The sequence below is a fragment of the Gossypium hirsutum genome, chromosome A02, assembly GCF_007990345.1.
Source record: "Gossypium hirsutum isolate 1008001.06 chromosome A02, Gossypium_hirsutum_v2.1, whole genome shotgun sequence".
NCBI classification, from domain to species: domain Eukaryota; kingdom Viridiplantae; phylum Streptophyta; class Magnoliopsida; order Malvales; family Malvaceae; genus Gossypium; species Gossypium hirsutum.
In genome coordinates, this window is record NC_053425.1 from 104,390,421 (window position 1) to 104,404,878 (window position 14,458).

Below are 14,458 nucleotides of genomic sequence, written 5' to 3' on the forward strand. Positions count from 1 at the left end.
TTTTATATTAATACGTAATTTTATGATTTTAAAAGAAAACTAAATTTACAATTTTATCGTTATGAGAATCAAAGCTTGTACCTATCTTCCTAAATCCTAAAGTCCTCTTAATTACATCATTTTACATCAATGGCGGAATGTGACATTGAATTTTAAAGAGATAATTAAAATTTTCAAAAATCGATATTTAATAAGAATTTTTAAAAAAAATTAAGGGTGAAGTTAAATGTTACAATCCAATCCTCCACGACACCAAAACAACCTTTTCAAAACATTTGCATTTCTATAGTCTTGTAATAAGTTGAAATATGTGAGATCTCATGTCTTGTCCATTTCATCACATATGAAAATCTAGCTTAACGGTTTCAATTATAACACTTATTATTACAATTAGCAACTATTTGTTAGGAAGAAAAAAAAATCTCTTGTGACAATGAGACATAAACTGCTAATCAAATAATTTTTTAAGTTATGCTTCTTCCATCAGACACAAGTGGAATCTTTTCATTGTATTTGGTTTCTGTATGAAGGCACGAAATAACATTCCAAATTTGGTGTTAATATTCAATTTGGTACTTCAAGTTTATTTTGTTCTAATTACGTACTTAAATTTGTTTTTTTTGGTTTGAATTAGCATCTAAACTTGTCTTAACAGGTCAAAATAGTTCAAACAACTAAGTACTAATTTGGACCGAAAGTTCAAGTACCAATTTGAACCAAGAAGCCAAGTACAAGCACAAGTATCTAATTTAAAAAAAAACCTTAAATATCAATTTAAACTCTAAAATCAAATTCAAGTATCAAAATGTATATTTACCCAAAAATTTAGAAAGCAAAATTGAATTATAAATTTGGAGAGACTAAAAGGTAATTTTCTATTATATTATTTTATAATTTTATAATTTTTTAAGAGATTTAAAAGTATTTTTTTAGAAGGCCAAAATCATTATCTACCCCTTAAAATCGCATACAAATAATAGCCTTTCAAATAACTATCATCGAAATTAATTATTAAAAATTATGATTAAACTAATAATTTAAATACATTTAAACTTAAAGTCTAAATCTACACTAAAAAGTAGTGATTAATCAAGCTAAATATCCCAAAGAAACTCAGTTTTTAACTAAAAAAGACTGCAAAAACCTTTGTTAAAAGCAGAGATTCTTGATGATGACCGAGCAATTAATTATTATAATTATTATAATTAAATTACTCTAATGTATACGAGTTATAAGTAGCAATCAATGGACATGCAGCTTTTGGGTTTTGACTTCCATTGGGTAAGAGAAACTTTAGAAAGAAGACCATAAAATAAACCAAAAATGTCAGACACCCTTTATTCATAATTAGTGGCATGTATAATTAACTTGGATTAAAGTCTTACTTTTCCCACTTATTTCAAATTAATGAAGCTTGCATTTGCAAATGATTTTGGTCATTGACTATTTTTTCTCACTTTTGATATATATTGTAACATGGCATTATATTGTATTGTATCAAAAATATAATTTTTTTTTGTGTTTCACATTATCACGTTGATCTATACTGAAAAAAAAATTGTCAAATTTAGGAACTAAATTGAAAGAGTTGTGAAGTTCATGAATTATATGTTGTTTTATCTCATTTGAAAAGGAAATTTCACAATATTAATGTAAATAGGGCGAAACAAGTAGAATCTCAAACATTTGGACTAAGTTTGAATTTTAAAATCATCATTGTTGGAAGGATTTTACTTGAGCATCACCTCCAACCCAAAAAAAAAAATTAGACTTAAATTGTAAAATGGACGAAAACATATGTGGTTATACAAAAATATATATAAATAAGGCAAAGTCATAACTATTGTTAGGGGGTCGAAATTTTTAGATATAAATCTTTTTTTAAGTCAAAATGTAATTTTATGTTATATTAGTTTATAATTTCATATTTTTTAAGAATTAAATAAAAATCTTTTATTTTTTTATATTAAAGTAAAATATTATCATTTATTAAAAGATCAAAAAGACAACTTTTTCATTTTGATACCAAAACTACTACATGCCTTTCTTTAGATTCTCCTCTGAATGTAAATATATAATATAATTGAATACGAATTGATGTTTCATTCAATTGATTTATGTAATATTTTAAAATATATTATTTATAAAATTTTAATTTCAATTATTTTTTATTTTCAAATTATGTTTTTTAATTAAAAAATTAAATAAGCCTAAAAATGAAACTTTACCTTACAAGCAACCTATCTCTCCTAAATCACTCCAAAAAAATCAAAAACAAAAAATTGAAAGATGATGAGAAATGATAATCCACTAATCACTTTATGTCACATTTTGTTAGGAAGTGTAATCAAAACATTTTTTTTTATTTTGTTTATAATCAAATAATGGTTTTTTATTAAATTATCAAAAAAATCATTTTTTTTAAATTACAGAATAGGCCAATTTTTTTATAATTTACGGGAATGGGTAGATTTTGGTAAAACGCTTTCAACTGGAAATAAAACTTACAAAACATGCCTTTATGTAGACTCAAAATCTCATTTACCTTTTCTTAAGTAATATGATATGTGAGATATATGTATTTTTAGACTTATAAATAGGTTTGCAGCGTAGTACTAAACAATATGAAATTACTTTCTTCAATTGTGATGTATACACAAAAATCGATCCAATTCTCATAAATTTTTAAAAAAATAAACTTATTTCCGTAATTAAAAACATGATTTTTTTATAATTAAATTTTTTTTTCTATTGTCTTGATTCTTGAACCAATGTGAAAATTATTATTTGGATAGAAAAATGAAGGGTATTAAATTATTAATTAGGTGGGGAATAGGAAAGACACTTCACTTAGTAGCAACAAATATATCACACTCTAAAATATGTATATAAAAAAAAGTGAAAGAGATTTTTAAAGTATTGGTTAAAATAATATTTATTAAAAAAATAATTAATTTATTAATGAATTTTAAATTGAGTAAAAAATAATATATTAAATACTATGGACAATATTTTAAGAATTTTTTTAAAAAATAAATAAATTGTACAATGCATTAGAATTAAGGAAAAAACACTAAATTAATTGGTTTTTAACACTATCCTATGTCCATGTCATTTTGTACACACCACTCACATTCCCACCAAACCCAACAATATTTATTTAATAATAAATAGGCTTTGTTGCCATGGAAATGGATAAAGCAAGCATGAGATTATTTTTATTTCTACTATTTTTAGTAGATTAATTATAGGTTTTAATTTGATTAGTATGAGTATTATTGTCAATACAGGAAGATATAAATTCGAGTGTATTTAAGCGCATTATCTTCTTATTTATGGGTTGAGAAAAGGTCACGAGTAGTCCTAAATATTGTATTTAAAAAAATAAAAATTATTAAAATTTATAATGAAATTATTTAAAAAATAAAAAATTATGGATAGATCAAAATATTTGAGCTGGATTAATACCTAAAATACAAATCAAAAATTTTTTTAAAGTATTATATGAAAACAACAAATTTAATTTAATATTATATATATGATAATATATATAACGAATAAAAAATTAAAATTATTAAAACACGAATCAAAAATTAAAATTTTAAAATTCAAAAATTCAAAAAAATAGAATATAATAACTAAATCCACATATTATAAATAATACTTAAAAAATTAAAAATAAAATATAGAGGGAGTTAAAGCAACGTGTTCCATAGGGCGAGGGGACAAAAAGAACAGTCTTCAAGGCAATAAAGAAAACAGGGATAAGATTGGTTTTGGGTAAACAACGTGTTTTATGGGTTGGAAAAAGCTTTGGGCTCAGTGTTTTTTATGGTAAAAAATCTTTTCAGTCCCTCTTAATTTTAATATTGAGTAGATTGGTCCATTAATATTGAGTATCTAAACATAATTATTTACAAAATTAATATTTTCGCTAATTTTACATTATTTTAATTGGTAAAACAATAAATTTAACTTTTAAAATTTACTCATTCTGCTTATTTTTATATATACATTTTTTCATCAGTACTAAAGTGATGTAAGATGTAAAAATTGATGAAAACCAATAATTATTTTTCGTTGTTCATTTTTAAAATTGATAGGGGCTAAATTACTCTAAATCTAAACAAGTGTTTTTACCCTTTTTTTTAATTACTATCTTAGCCCAAAGTTTTATAGTACTCCGTGAAAGGTTATTTGAAAAGGAAGCACATAAAATGATAAAATCAACGAATCTCCCCCCCCCCACTATGCAACTATTTTCAATGTTTTTATTTTTTGATAATTTCGAAGTTTTATTTATTTAAAAAATACAAAAGATTATGGAAATTATTAATTAAAATGGCAAGGCTGCAATTTTTATTTTATTTTATTGTGCAGTTTACTAGAAGAAACTGCAGTGGGCAGTGTTGCCATGAAGCTTTAGCATGAACATTGGGTGCCTTAAAACATCATTAGTTTTTGGATTCTATTTTTGAATCTTTGAACAACAAGGATGGAAGTTTGAAAATGTAAACAACATGGCAATAAAGAGAAAATCTGGGTTTTTCTTTTTAAATATTACTTGTAAGATTTCGGAATATGATTACGATATTTGGATTATAATGTAAGATTTGAGTGTTTGAAATGGGTTTTAATGTATAATTTTGAGATAAATGTAATGTTTGGATTTTAAATATTTTCTTGATGCGGTAATTTTAAATTCTTAAGAGTGTTAAGATTCGAAAATATAAGAGTCAATCTTAATACCTGTTTTTTCTTTAGTAATATTATTTGTAGAGCAAATAAATATTTAATATATAAATATTATATATAAAAATAATAAGTTAATGTTTTAAAATATATATATTTATCATAATGATAAATATCATTTTTTATTATATAATTTGTAATAATTATTTGATTTTATAAACAAAAGAATTGTTGATTAAAAGGATGAATTAAAAATGAAAAAAACTTGAACCAACACGAAATAAAAAAAAATACTAAGAAGAGGACTCGAACCCGGGTCTCAATGATAAAATCATTATTATTTAACCATCTAACTAAAAAAGCTAATATGTTAAAAATAGCAATTAAAAATAAAAGTAAAGCTTGAAACAACATGAAATAAAAAATATAAATGTGAGTATGAGAGAAAGTGAACTTGAGACTCAAAAATAAAACTATTGACATTTAATCATCTAACAAAAAAAGTTGATGTGTCAAAAGAGTCAGAAAAGTGGGCCCTGTATGACGCATTTTCTCTCTCAAAAGTTAGATCAATTGAATTCATATGTTAAAATGAAGTTTTAATAAAAATGAATTTTGAGACTAAAAAAATATTAAATGAACAAAAATTGTTAAAAAAATTATATCAGTGGTAGTTTAGTAAAATGTACTTTAAATAATCTTAAATTTTGTCAACCAAACATGAAAATCTCACATCTCAATTAAATGAATCTGGGTAATATGAGATGCTCAGTAATATATCGAGCATCTTATATTTCCATAATGTTATTATTAAAATTATTTTTACATTCTTTGAACCAGAAATTCCTTTGAATATAAAAAAAATAATTGTATAATTGATATTAATATTTAATTTTTATATTAATCGAGTGGATAAATATATTAAAAATGATAAATTGAAATATTAATCAAACAGTAATTGTAAAACTAAAATGAAATATTTTTTTATGATGATAAATTGATAGTAATAGTGTAATTGTAAGCTTTCAGTCTCTCACTGATGATTAATTGTGTTGGCGAGGTTTCAGGTCGATAATATTTGTGTTTGAGTTTTATCATATGCAATAATTATGTGTAAATTCTTTTTCAAGTTTATTTTTAGTTCAATCCATGGTGCATGCGTTGGCATTGTATGATTATATTCCAGGTTTTAGTCCGATTATGTTTTGTATTTGTTATAATTATTGTAACATATATTATTTGTAGTTTTATTATATAGGTAGGAATGATAAAATTAATGAATTTTGAATCAATCCCCTCTGAATGAAGTAGATTTTTTTTTTTGAAAATTAAATAAAGAACGAGATGGATTTATTTTGGATAATAGACTTGGAACGTTTATTTTGAAAAATTAAATTTAAATATTTACTTATTTTAAGAAAAAATTTAAAATATTAAATAATTATTAAAAATCAAGCAGCTAAACAAAAAATTGAATATCTCTAACATTTATGAAAATAGTTAAAATATTTCAATATTAAATATCCCATAATGAAATAAAATGAATGATAAAGTAATACATACCAATTATAAATTGATTATAAATTTGATAATATCCGCTCTATCCCACTATATTAATCCTCGTGTCTTGACTCAACAAAAATTGACCAAACTTTTTATTTAATTACCTCCACAATCTCCAGCAAAATTATTACTGTTTAATAATTATTAATTCAACATTCATAAATAAATAAAACACTAATCATATTTCCCTCTCCCTGCTCCCACCTTTTTCTCCATCCTCATAAGAACTGCCAAAAGCAAATTCAAGCAATTTGGAGGGAGAATCTGATGTTGGTGGTATAAAACCAAGGGTTAATTCCTTTAGACATCCTTCAACTATGGTTTAAACTTTAAATTCATCCTCAACCTCGCCATTAATTTAAACATTAAATGACAACTTAACTTTAACGTTGAGTATGTTTAAAATGTTGTGTTCCTAAGCATTACTTGTTTGGATCAGATGTGTTCAAGAAAAAAAAAATTCTCTTAAATTTTAGTAACATTTTTTTAACACGTTAAATTTTAATTGTCCATATAATAAGTAATATGTTTATAATTTAATTCACGTATTTTTAAAAATACATGATACTATATTCGAATAGTGATGTTTATGAGCTGAACTAGACGATTAAAAAAATTCAAGCCTAGGTGTACCTGTTTAAATGACACATTTCACTTTTTATAAAATAATAAAAAATTTATTTAAAATTTAATCACAAAAATATAATCGAATCGGCTCAAATTAAGCTAGCTCAAGGTTAAAGAAACTAAACCCAAAATGAACCGGGCCAGCTATTCAGCCTATGAACATATCTATATTCAAACTAACATTTAACTCTTAAATTGACCGTGAAATTAATAGAAGGACCTGATTAAATTCAAGCTTTAAAATATTCAAATTGAGTCCTTGGAGAGCAATTAACCCCGAGAATAGATTATGATTTATGATGTGTTACTATCATTGTTACAAGGGTCATATAAATACGGTCCAAATAAAATATAAGTAAGTAATTTATAGTATCCTGCCATTAATCTTAAATTAATCACTAATCCATATGGTTTTTGCTTAACATTGATTCAGCACTGTAATTGATTCAGAACTTTGACCCTGGAACAAGTTGCACTAAGCCCTCCCATTTATCAATGTTCTTAAATTTTGTTGTGCTAAATTTTAAAAAATAAAAATCAGAATTATTTCTAAAAATTAGTCAAATTCTTAATAAACAACTTTAGAAATTTAAACTAAGAATTTAATAAAAATTTAATAATTTATATTTTTCAAAAAAAAAAAAAAGAAGAAGAATGAGATAATATTTAATATGGGATAACATGGTGTGTGAAATTAATAGAACAATAAATGCCCTAATAATTACAAAAGGGTCAACCTCCACAGCTACTCTACATATATATTTTGCCTTTTCCAAAGAAAATACAAAAACCAGTCTTCCAATAATTGCCAAAATCTTTCTTACCATCAATGCTACTGCTACTATGAATCTTCATGTTTAAAAACAAAATACACTCAATAATAATAATAATGATAATTGCTTTAAAATTTAAATAATTTAATTTTTTAATTTAACTTAAATTTAAAATTTTCGATATAATTAAATTGTTTAATTTAATTGATTGATACGAAAACCTAATTAATTCGATCTCCGATTCAAAACAATTTTATAATTAAACTCTATTTATACACCATATAAACTACTCAACTACATCAATAACAAGAATAGTAAATGGATCACCAAACAAAATTTTCCAAATTTAAGTTTCTCGAGTTTTGGTCACCAATTCATTTATTTTATTAAATAGATTGTAAATTTTCATATAAGAAATTCATTTATTACTTTTTTATATTATACATATCCATTTAATAGTTCATGTTTGAGATTCGTGATCATTCTTCTCAATAATATTATCTCCAAGATTTAAACCTACATTCTCCATTTAATCTTACAATATGCTTTACTATTACACCCAATCATTTATTAGTCAAAAAAAACCCATTTATTCAAACTCGGAGCTAATTTAATTTATCAACTTTGTCTTAAGTCTCATTGTTCTAATATTTGCTTCTTCTTTTTTACAATTCATGTTTGAGGTTCGTGATTATCCCTCTCCAAAATTTGGATTTATATTCTCCCTTTAAAAATATAATATATCTTACCATTGTACCTAATCACTTCCCTATGAAATACCCATTTATTCAAACTTGTACCTAATTTCCTTTTACCAAATTTGGGTTAAGCCGCATTGTTGTAATATTGGCTTCTTTTTCATTTTGTTTAATAATTTGAACTTTGATAGCTGGCTGGCTGACTAAAATAGTAAAAAGAGTGCTATTAATAATTTTGGGTCAAATAATTGGATGTTTGGAAATTTTAGCTTTGCTTAGATTTAGTACCTTCAAACCAAAATTCTCCTTCACTTTGTTTCCCTAAATAGAAAAATATATATAATTTCAAAAGTTAAAATATTCTCCAAGTACTTATATTTTTCTTATATTTAGAATTTATTTTTTTATTCAAATTTTTTTATTTCTAAATTTAAAAATTCAATTTAAATTATTAGTATCATTAAAATTATTCTATTAATTTTGTGACATTTTAAAATAAATAAATCATTGGGTAGTTATATAACAAAAATATATATATAATGAACCAAAATTTAACTATAAAATTTTAACGACATTGATAATTAGAATTGTATTTTTAAATTTGAATATTAGAGAGGGACTAAATTATTTAAAATAAAAGTAGAAAAATTAAATTTTAAATATATCCAATTCTAAATAAATTCCTTAATTCCCGTGTGTTTTTTTTAAAATTTATATTTAATTAAATATTATCTATATATATTATATTAATAATCAATAACATTATATTATTTATTTAAAATATAATTATATATTTAATTTTAGAATTTTATTTCTTTTGGAGTTTGATTGCACCAAACATTCTTAAACTATGACTTTCATATTAAATTGATCCTCAAACTTTTAAATATTTTAATTACATCCTTAAACTAATGATATTAAATCAATATCATTACTAAAATTATTAAATGAAATGACAGGTTTTATGTGACATAATTTAAAAAGAAAAAATTAAAGAAAAATGAATGTTGTAAAAATATTGATTTTGAGATTTTCAAAGCATTTATAAAACTATTATCCCCCTTGATCTCTCTTCAGTTTTACTTTACTTTTAGTTTCTAATTTTAAAAATCATGCATCAACATTTTACTTTTTATTAAAATTTTAAACTTAAATCTTGTGACATAAGATTTTATGTGACATTTAATGGTTAAATTGATAGTTTCAATAATGGAAGGACCTGATTAATATGAAATTGATAGTTTAGAGATGTAATCAACACATTTTGAAGTTTGAGAACCAATTTAAAATGAGGACTATAATTTAAGTATATCAGCTGCAAGTAAATCTTTATTTTATGACATCGTATCATATTTTCATTCATCTTTAATCAGTATATATAAACTTATGCACTGATAATACATCAAAGCATAAATTTATAAAATTAACTTAAAATATTTCGATTTCAAGCAACTCATTCCTTTGCTCGATTATAAAAAAAAAAACAAAACTTAAAATAAATTTTTTTTTTTGAGATATTACAAGTGCAATCACGTTTAGAACTAAATAGCGGATTCAAATAATTATAATCAAAATATAAATCATTACAAAATACAATTAATTTGATAATCAAAACATATTCAAACCTAAATCTTAAAATCTAAATCATTGTCAACAAAATAAACAATTTTTTCCCATTTGAAGGAGAAACAAATACCATTAATTTGTCTATGTTAACTTAACCAGCTGATTAATAAATTAGGTAAGAAATAGTACAGTATACCAATCCAAAGTAAGGGAAAGAACCCATATGAATTGGGATAAAAATTGATTGGTTAATGATTGAACTAGATTTTATAAATTTTTAACAAAGTATTTAATTGAAAATAGACTGGCAGTTCGATCGATTGAACTAAGAATCGATGAGAGTGACTAGTTTGACCACTAATTTAAATATAAAAACATTTATCATTGTTCAAAATTCTATTTTATTGTTAAACTAAAATTATAAAGCAAGATTTTTGGAATTGAATAAGATGGATAGATCTAGAGAATTAGATTGAAGTAATTAATTTGTGAACTAGTATAAATTGGATTAAATTAGAACTCAGAAGTAGAACTAAATTTTTTAAAATTTTATTTAATCAAATCAAACGTATTAATCAATGACTAATTCGACCACAGATACAATTATAAAAAAAAATGTTTTTTTAAGAAAGAAAAAAAAAAGCTAATAAAATGACATCTCTTCCTACCTGCTTCACTAACCTTTACCTCACTCTCTTTTTCTCGACTTCCATTTCCTTCTACACACACTTTCCCTTTCCCTCCCAATATCCATCGCAAGGAGAGAAGAGAAAGGACATCTGAACCCAAACAAATGAGGTTACTCCTCCTCCTCCTCTTCCTCCTCCTCCACATTTCCCACTCCTATGCCGCCGGCGCCGCCGCAAGAGCCGTCACGGAGCTTCGCGCACTTATCGCTGTTAAATCCTCCATTACCGACGACCCTCAATCTTACCTCTCAAACTGGAATGCAACCACTCCCCTTTGTTCATTCGCCGGAGTCACGTGCGATTTAACCGGTCGTCACGTAACATCCATCGATTTAACTAACTTCACCCTGTCTGGAACCCTTTCCCCCTCGCTTGCCCACCTCCGTTTCCTCCAAAACCTCTCCGTCGCCGATAACAATCTTACCGGTCCTATCCCGACGGAGCTCGCTGTCCTATCCAATCTCCGTTACCTAAACCTTTCCAACAATGTTTTCAATGGTTCCTTTCCTACCCAGCTTTCCCAGCTGAAAAATCTTCAGGTACTCGATTTATACAACAACAACATGACGGGCGAGCTGCCGGTTTCCGTCACAGAGCTTCCCAATTTGCGTCACTTGCATTTGGGAGGGAACTATTTCAGCGGTCAGATCCCGTCAAGTTACGGCCGTTGGGAGCATCTTGAATATTTAGCCGTTTCGGGTAACGAACTCAGCGGTAAAATCCCACCCGAAATCGGCAACTTAACGAAGCTGAAGCAGTTGTACATTGGTTACTTCAATAGTTTCGAAGGTGGTTTGCCGCCGGAGATCGGGAACTTGTCGGAACTCGTTCGTTTTGACGCTGCTACCTGCATGTTATCCGGTGAAATACCGCCGGAGATCGGTAAGTTGCAGAAGCTCGACACGTTGTTCCTCCAGGTGAATGCACTGTCTGGCTCCTTAACTCCGGAGCTGGGAACCTTAAACAGCTTGAAATCCATGGATTTATCGAACAACATGTTTACCGGTGAGATTCCAGCGAGTTTCGCTCAGCTCAAAAACTTGACTCTTCTCAATCTTTTCAGAAACAAGCTCCACGGACGGATTCCTGACTTCATTGGTGAGTTGCCCGAGTTGGAGGTCTTACAGCTATGGGAAAATAACTTCACCGGAAGCATTCCTCAGAAGTTGGGCAGTAACAAAAAGCTTCAAGTTCTAGATCTTTCGTCGAACAAGTTAACGGGGACTTTGCCGCCGGACATGTGCTCCGGCAACACGTTGCAAACGTTGATTACTTTGGGTAACTTCTTGTTTGGTTCAATCCCAGAATCGCTGGGGAAATGTGAGTCACTCAGTCGGATTCGTATGGGTGAAAATTATCTCAACGGGTCCATCCCTAAAGGCCTTTTGGGATTACCACAGCTTACACAAGTTGAGTTACAGAATAACTATCTAACAGGGGAGTTCCCGGTCACCGATTCTTCCATTTCCGTGAATCTCGGCCAAATCAGCTTATCCAACAACCAACTTTCTGGGGCTTTACCGGCTAGCATCGGTAACTTTTCCGGTGTTCAAAAGCTTCTTCTAGATGGCAACAAGTTTTCGGGTCCAATCCCAGCTGAGATTGGAACGTTGCAGCAACTTTCAAAGATTGATTTCAGTCATAACAAGTTTTCAGGATTGATCCCACCAGAAATTTGCAAATGCAAGCTGTTAACCTTTGTTGATCTTAGTCGAAACGAGCTTTCCGGTCGAATTCCGACTGAGATCACAAGTATGAGGATATTAAACTACCTGAATCTGTCGAGAAATCATCTCCTGGGTAGCATCCCTTCTTCAATATCCACTATGCAAAGCTTAACTTCAGTCGATTTCTCTTATAATAATCTCTCCGGTTTGGTTCCTGGCAGTGGTCAGTTTAGTTACTTCAACTACACCTCATTTTTGGGGAACCCTGAGCTGTGTGGTCCTTATTTGGGGCCTTGCAAAGATGGGGTTGCTAAAGGAACTCATGAAACTCATGCTAAAGGTGGACTCTCTGCATCTTTGAAGCTTTTGCTCGTTATAGGCCTGCTTGTCTTCTCCATCTTGTTTGCGGTCGCGGCTATAATCAAAGCACGGTCCTTGAAGAAAGCGAGTGATTCTCGGGCTTGGAAGTTAACCGCGTTCCAGCGCTTGGATTTCACTTGTGATGATGTTTTGGATTGTTTGAAGGAGGATAACGTTATAGGCAAAGGAGGTGCTGGGATTGTGTACAAGGGATCCATGCCTAGTGGTGACCATGTTGCCGTTAAAAGGTTACCGGCAATGAGCCGAGGGTCTTCCCATGATCATGGATTCAATGCTGAGATACAAACTCTGGGGAGGATTAGGCACAGGCATATTGTGAGATTGTTGGGTTTTTGCTCAAACCATGAAACCAATCTCTTGGTTTATGAGTATATGCCTAATGGGAGTTTAGGAGAGGTTCTTCATGGCAAGAAAGGGGGTCATTTGCACTGGGATACCAGATACAAGATCGCGGTCGAGGCTGCTAAGGGACTATGCTACCTTCATCATGATTGTTCCCCTTTGATAGTCCACCGGGACGTGAAATCGAACAATATTCTCCTCAACTCAGATTTTGAAGCTCACGTTGCTGATTTCGGCCTTGCCAAATTCCTGCAAGATTCAGGCACCTCCGAATGCATGTCCGCCATAGCCGGTTCATACGGATACATTGCTCCAGGTATATACTATTCTTTTGAACAGAAGGTCAAAGAACTTGATGTTTCATCTGGATCACGGATTATGCATTAATACCTACCAATAATTTCCACTGTACTTTGGTTTTGACTGTGTGTTACTATGATTTGGTGCTATTGAAGTTTATATTTTCTTCATTTCAATCAATATATGCAGCTTTCAAAGTACATCAATTTAGTTATAGTTTGACCAACCAAAATTTGGTGGTTCTAACTGTCCGGTGGTTCTAACTGTCCAGTGATAATTTCCCTTAGAATTTCATATAATTCCCCTGTATTTTTTCGCAGAATATGCCTACACTCTGAAGGTAGACGAGAAGAGTGATGTGTATAGCTTTGGTGTAGTCCTGTTAGAACTCGTCTGTGGCAGAAAACCAGTAGGTGAGTTCGGTGACGGTGTCGACATTGTTCAATGGGTTCGAAAGATGACAGATTCAAACAAAGAAGGCGTCCTCAAAGTCCTCGATCCCAGACTCCCATCGGTTCCTCTCCACGAAGTGATGCATGTTTTCTACGTCGCGATGCTCTGTGTTGAAGAACAGGCCGTAGAGAGACCGACGATGAGGGAAGTGGTTCAAATCCTAACTGAACTCCCAAAACCACCAAACTCAGAGTCCCCAACATCACCGGCACCGTGCACAACTCTAGACCCACCTACAACAACAATCACAAAAGACCAGCAACAGCCACCAGCACCTAAATCAACACCACCTGATCTTCTTAGCATTTAAGGATGTTAATGTTCCAAAGGGGTTGTAGTTTTATTACTACTTAGTGTTCTTTTTGCTCTAACTTTAAGGTGTTTAAACGTTTGTTTTTTTTCTTTTTTTGTGTATAGTAGGATTGGTGGGGGTATTTTGTTATAAAAAAAGAAGAAGCTTGTCTTTCATCATGCTGTACTGCTAGTTTTCTCCCCTTTCTGTTTTGAGTTTATGAAACAGCTGTTTTATCAAAAATCAAAGTGAAATATTTAATGGATAAGCACATAAACAGTCACATTACATATATGAATTATCATCATAATCTATGGATACTTAATTGCTCGAGGGGACATAAAGAACAGCTTTCAAGGCAATATTAAAAAACAGTGATAGATTGGTTTTAGGTACAAGAACGTCGTGTTTTCTG

General features: G+C 29.0%; 1 protein-coding gene across 1 annotated transcript; it reads left to right on the forward strand.

The window, feature by feature from the left end:
• Positions 1–10,577: 10,577 nt before the first annotated feature.
• LOC107935255 (leucine-rich repeat receptor-like serine/threonine-protein kinase BAM1) lies at positions 10,578–14,219 on the forward strand. Its single transcript, XM_041079826.1, has 2 exons — positions 10,578–13,314; positions 13,619–14,219. Exons 1-2 carry the CDS (start codon positions 10,713–10,715, stop codon positions 14,059–14,061), a joined length of 3,045 nt encoding a protein of 1,014 aa, XP_040935760.1. The 5' UTR covers positions 10,578–10,712; the 3' UTR covers positions 14,062–14,219.
• Positions 14,220–14,458: the final 239 nt, after the last annotated feature.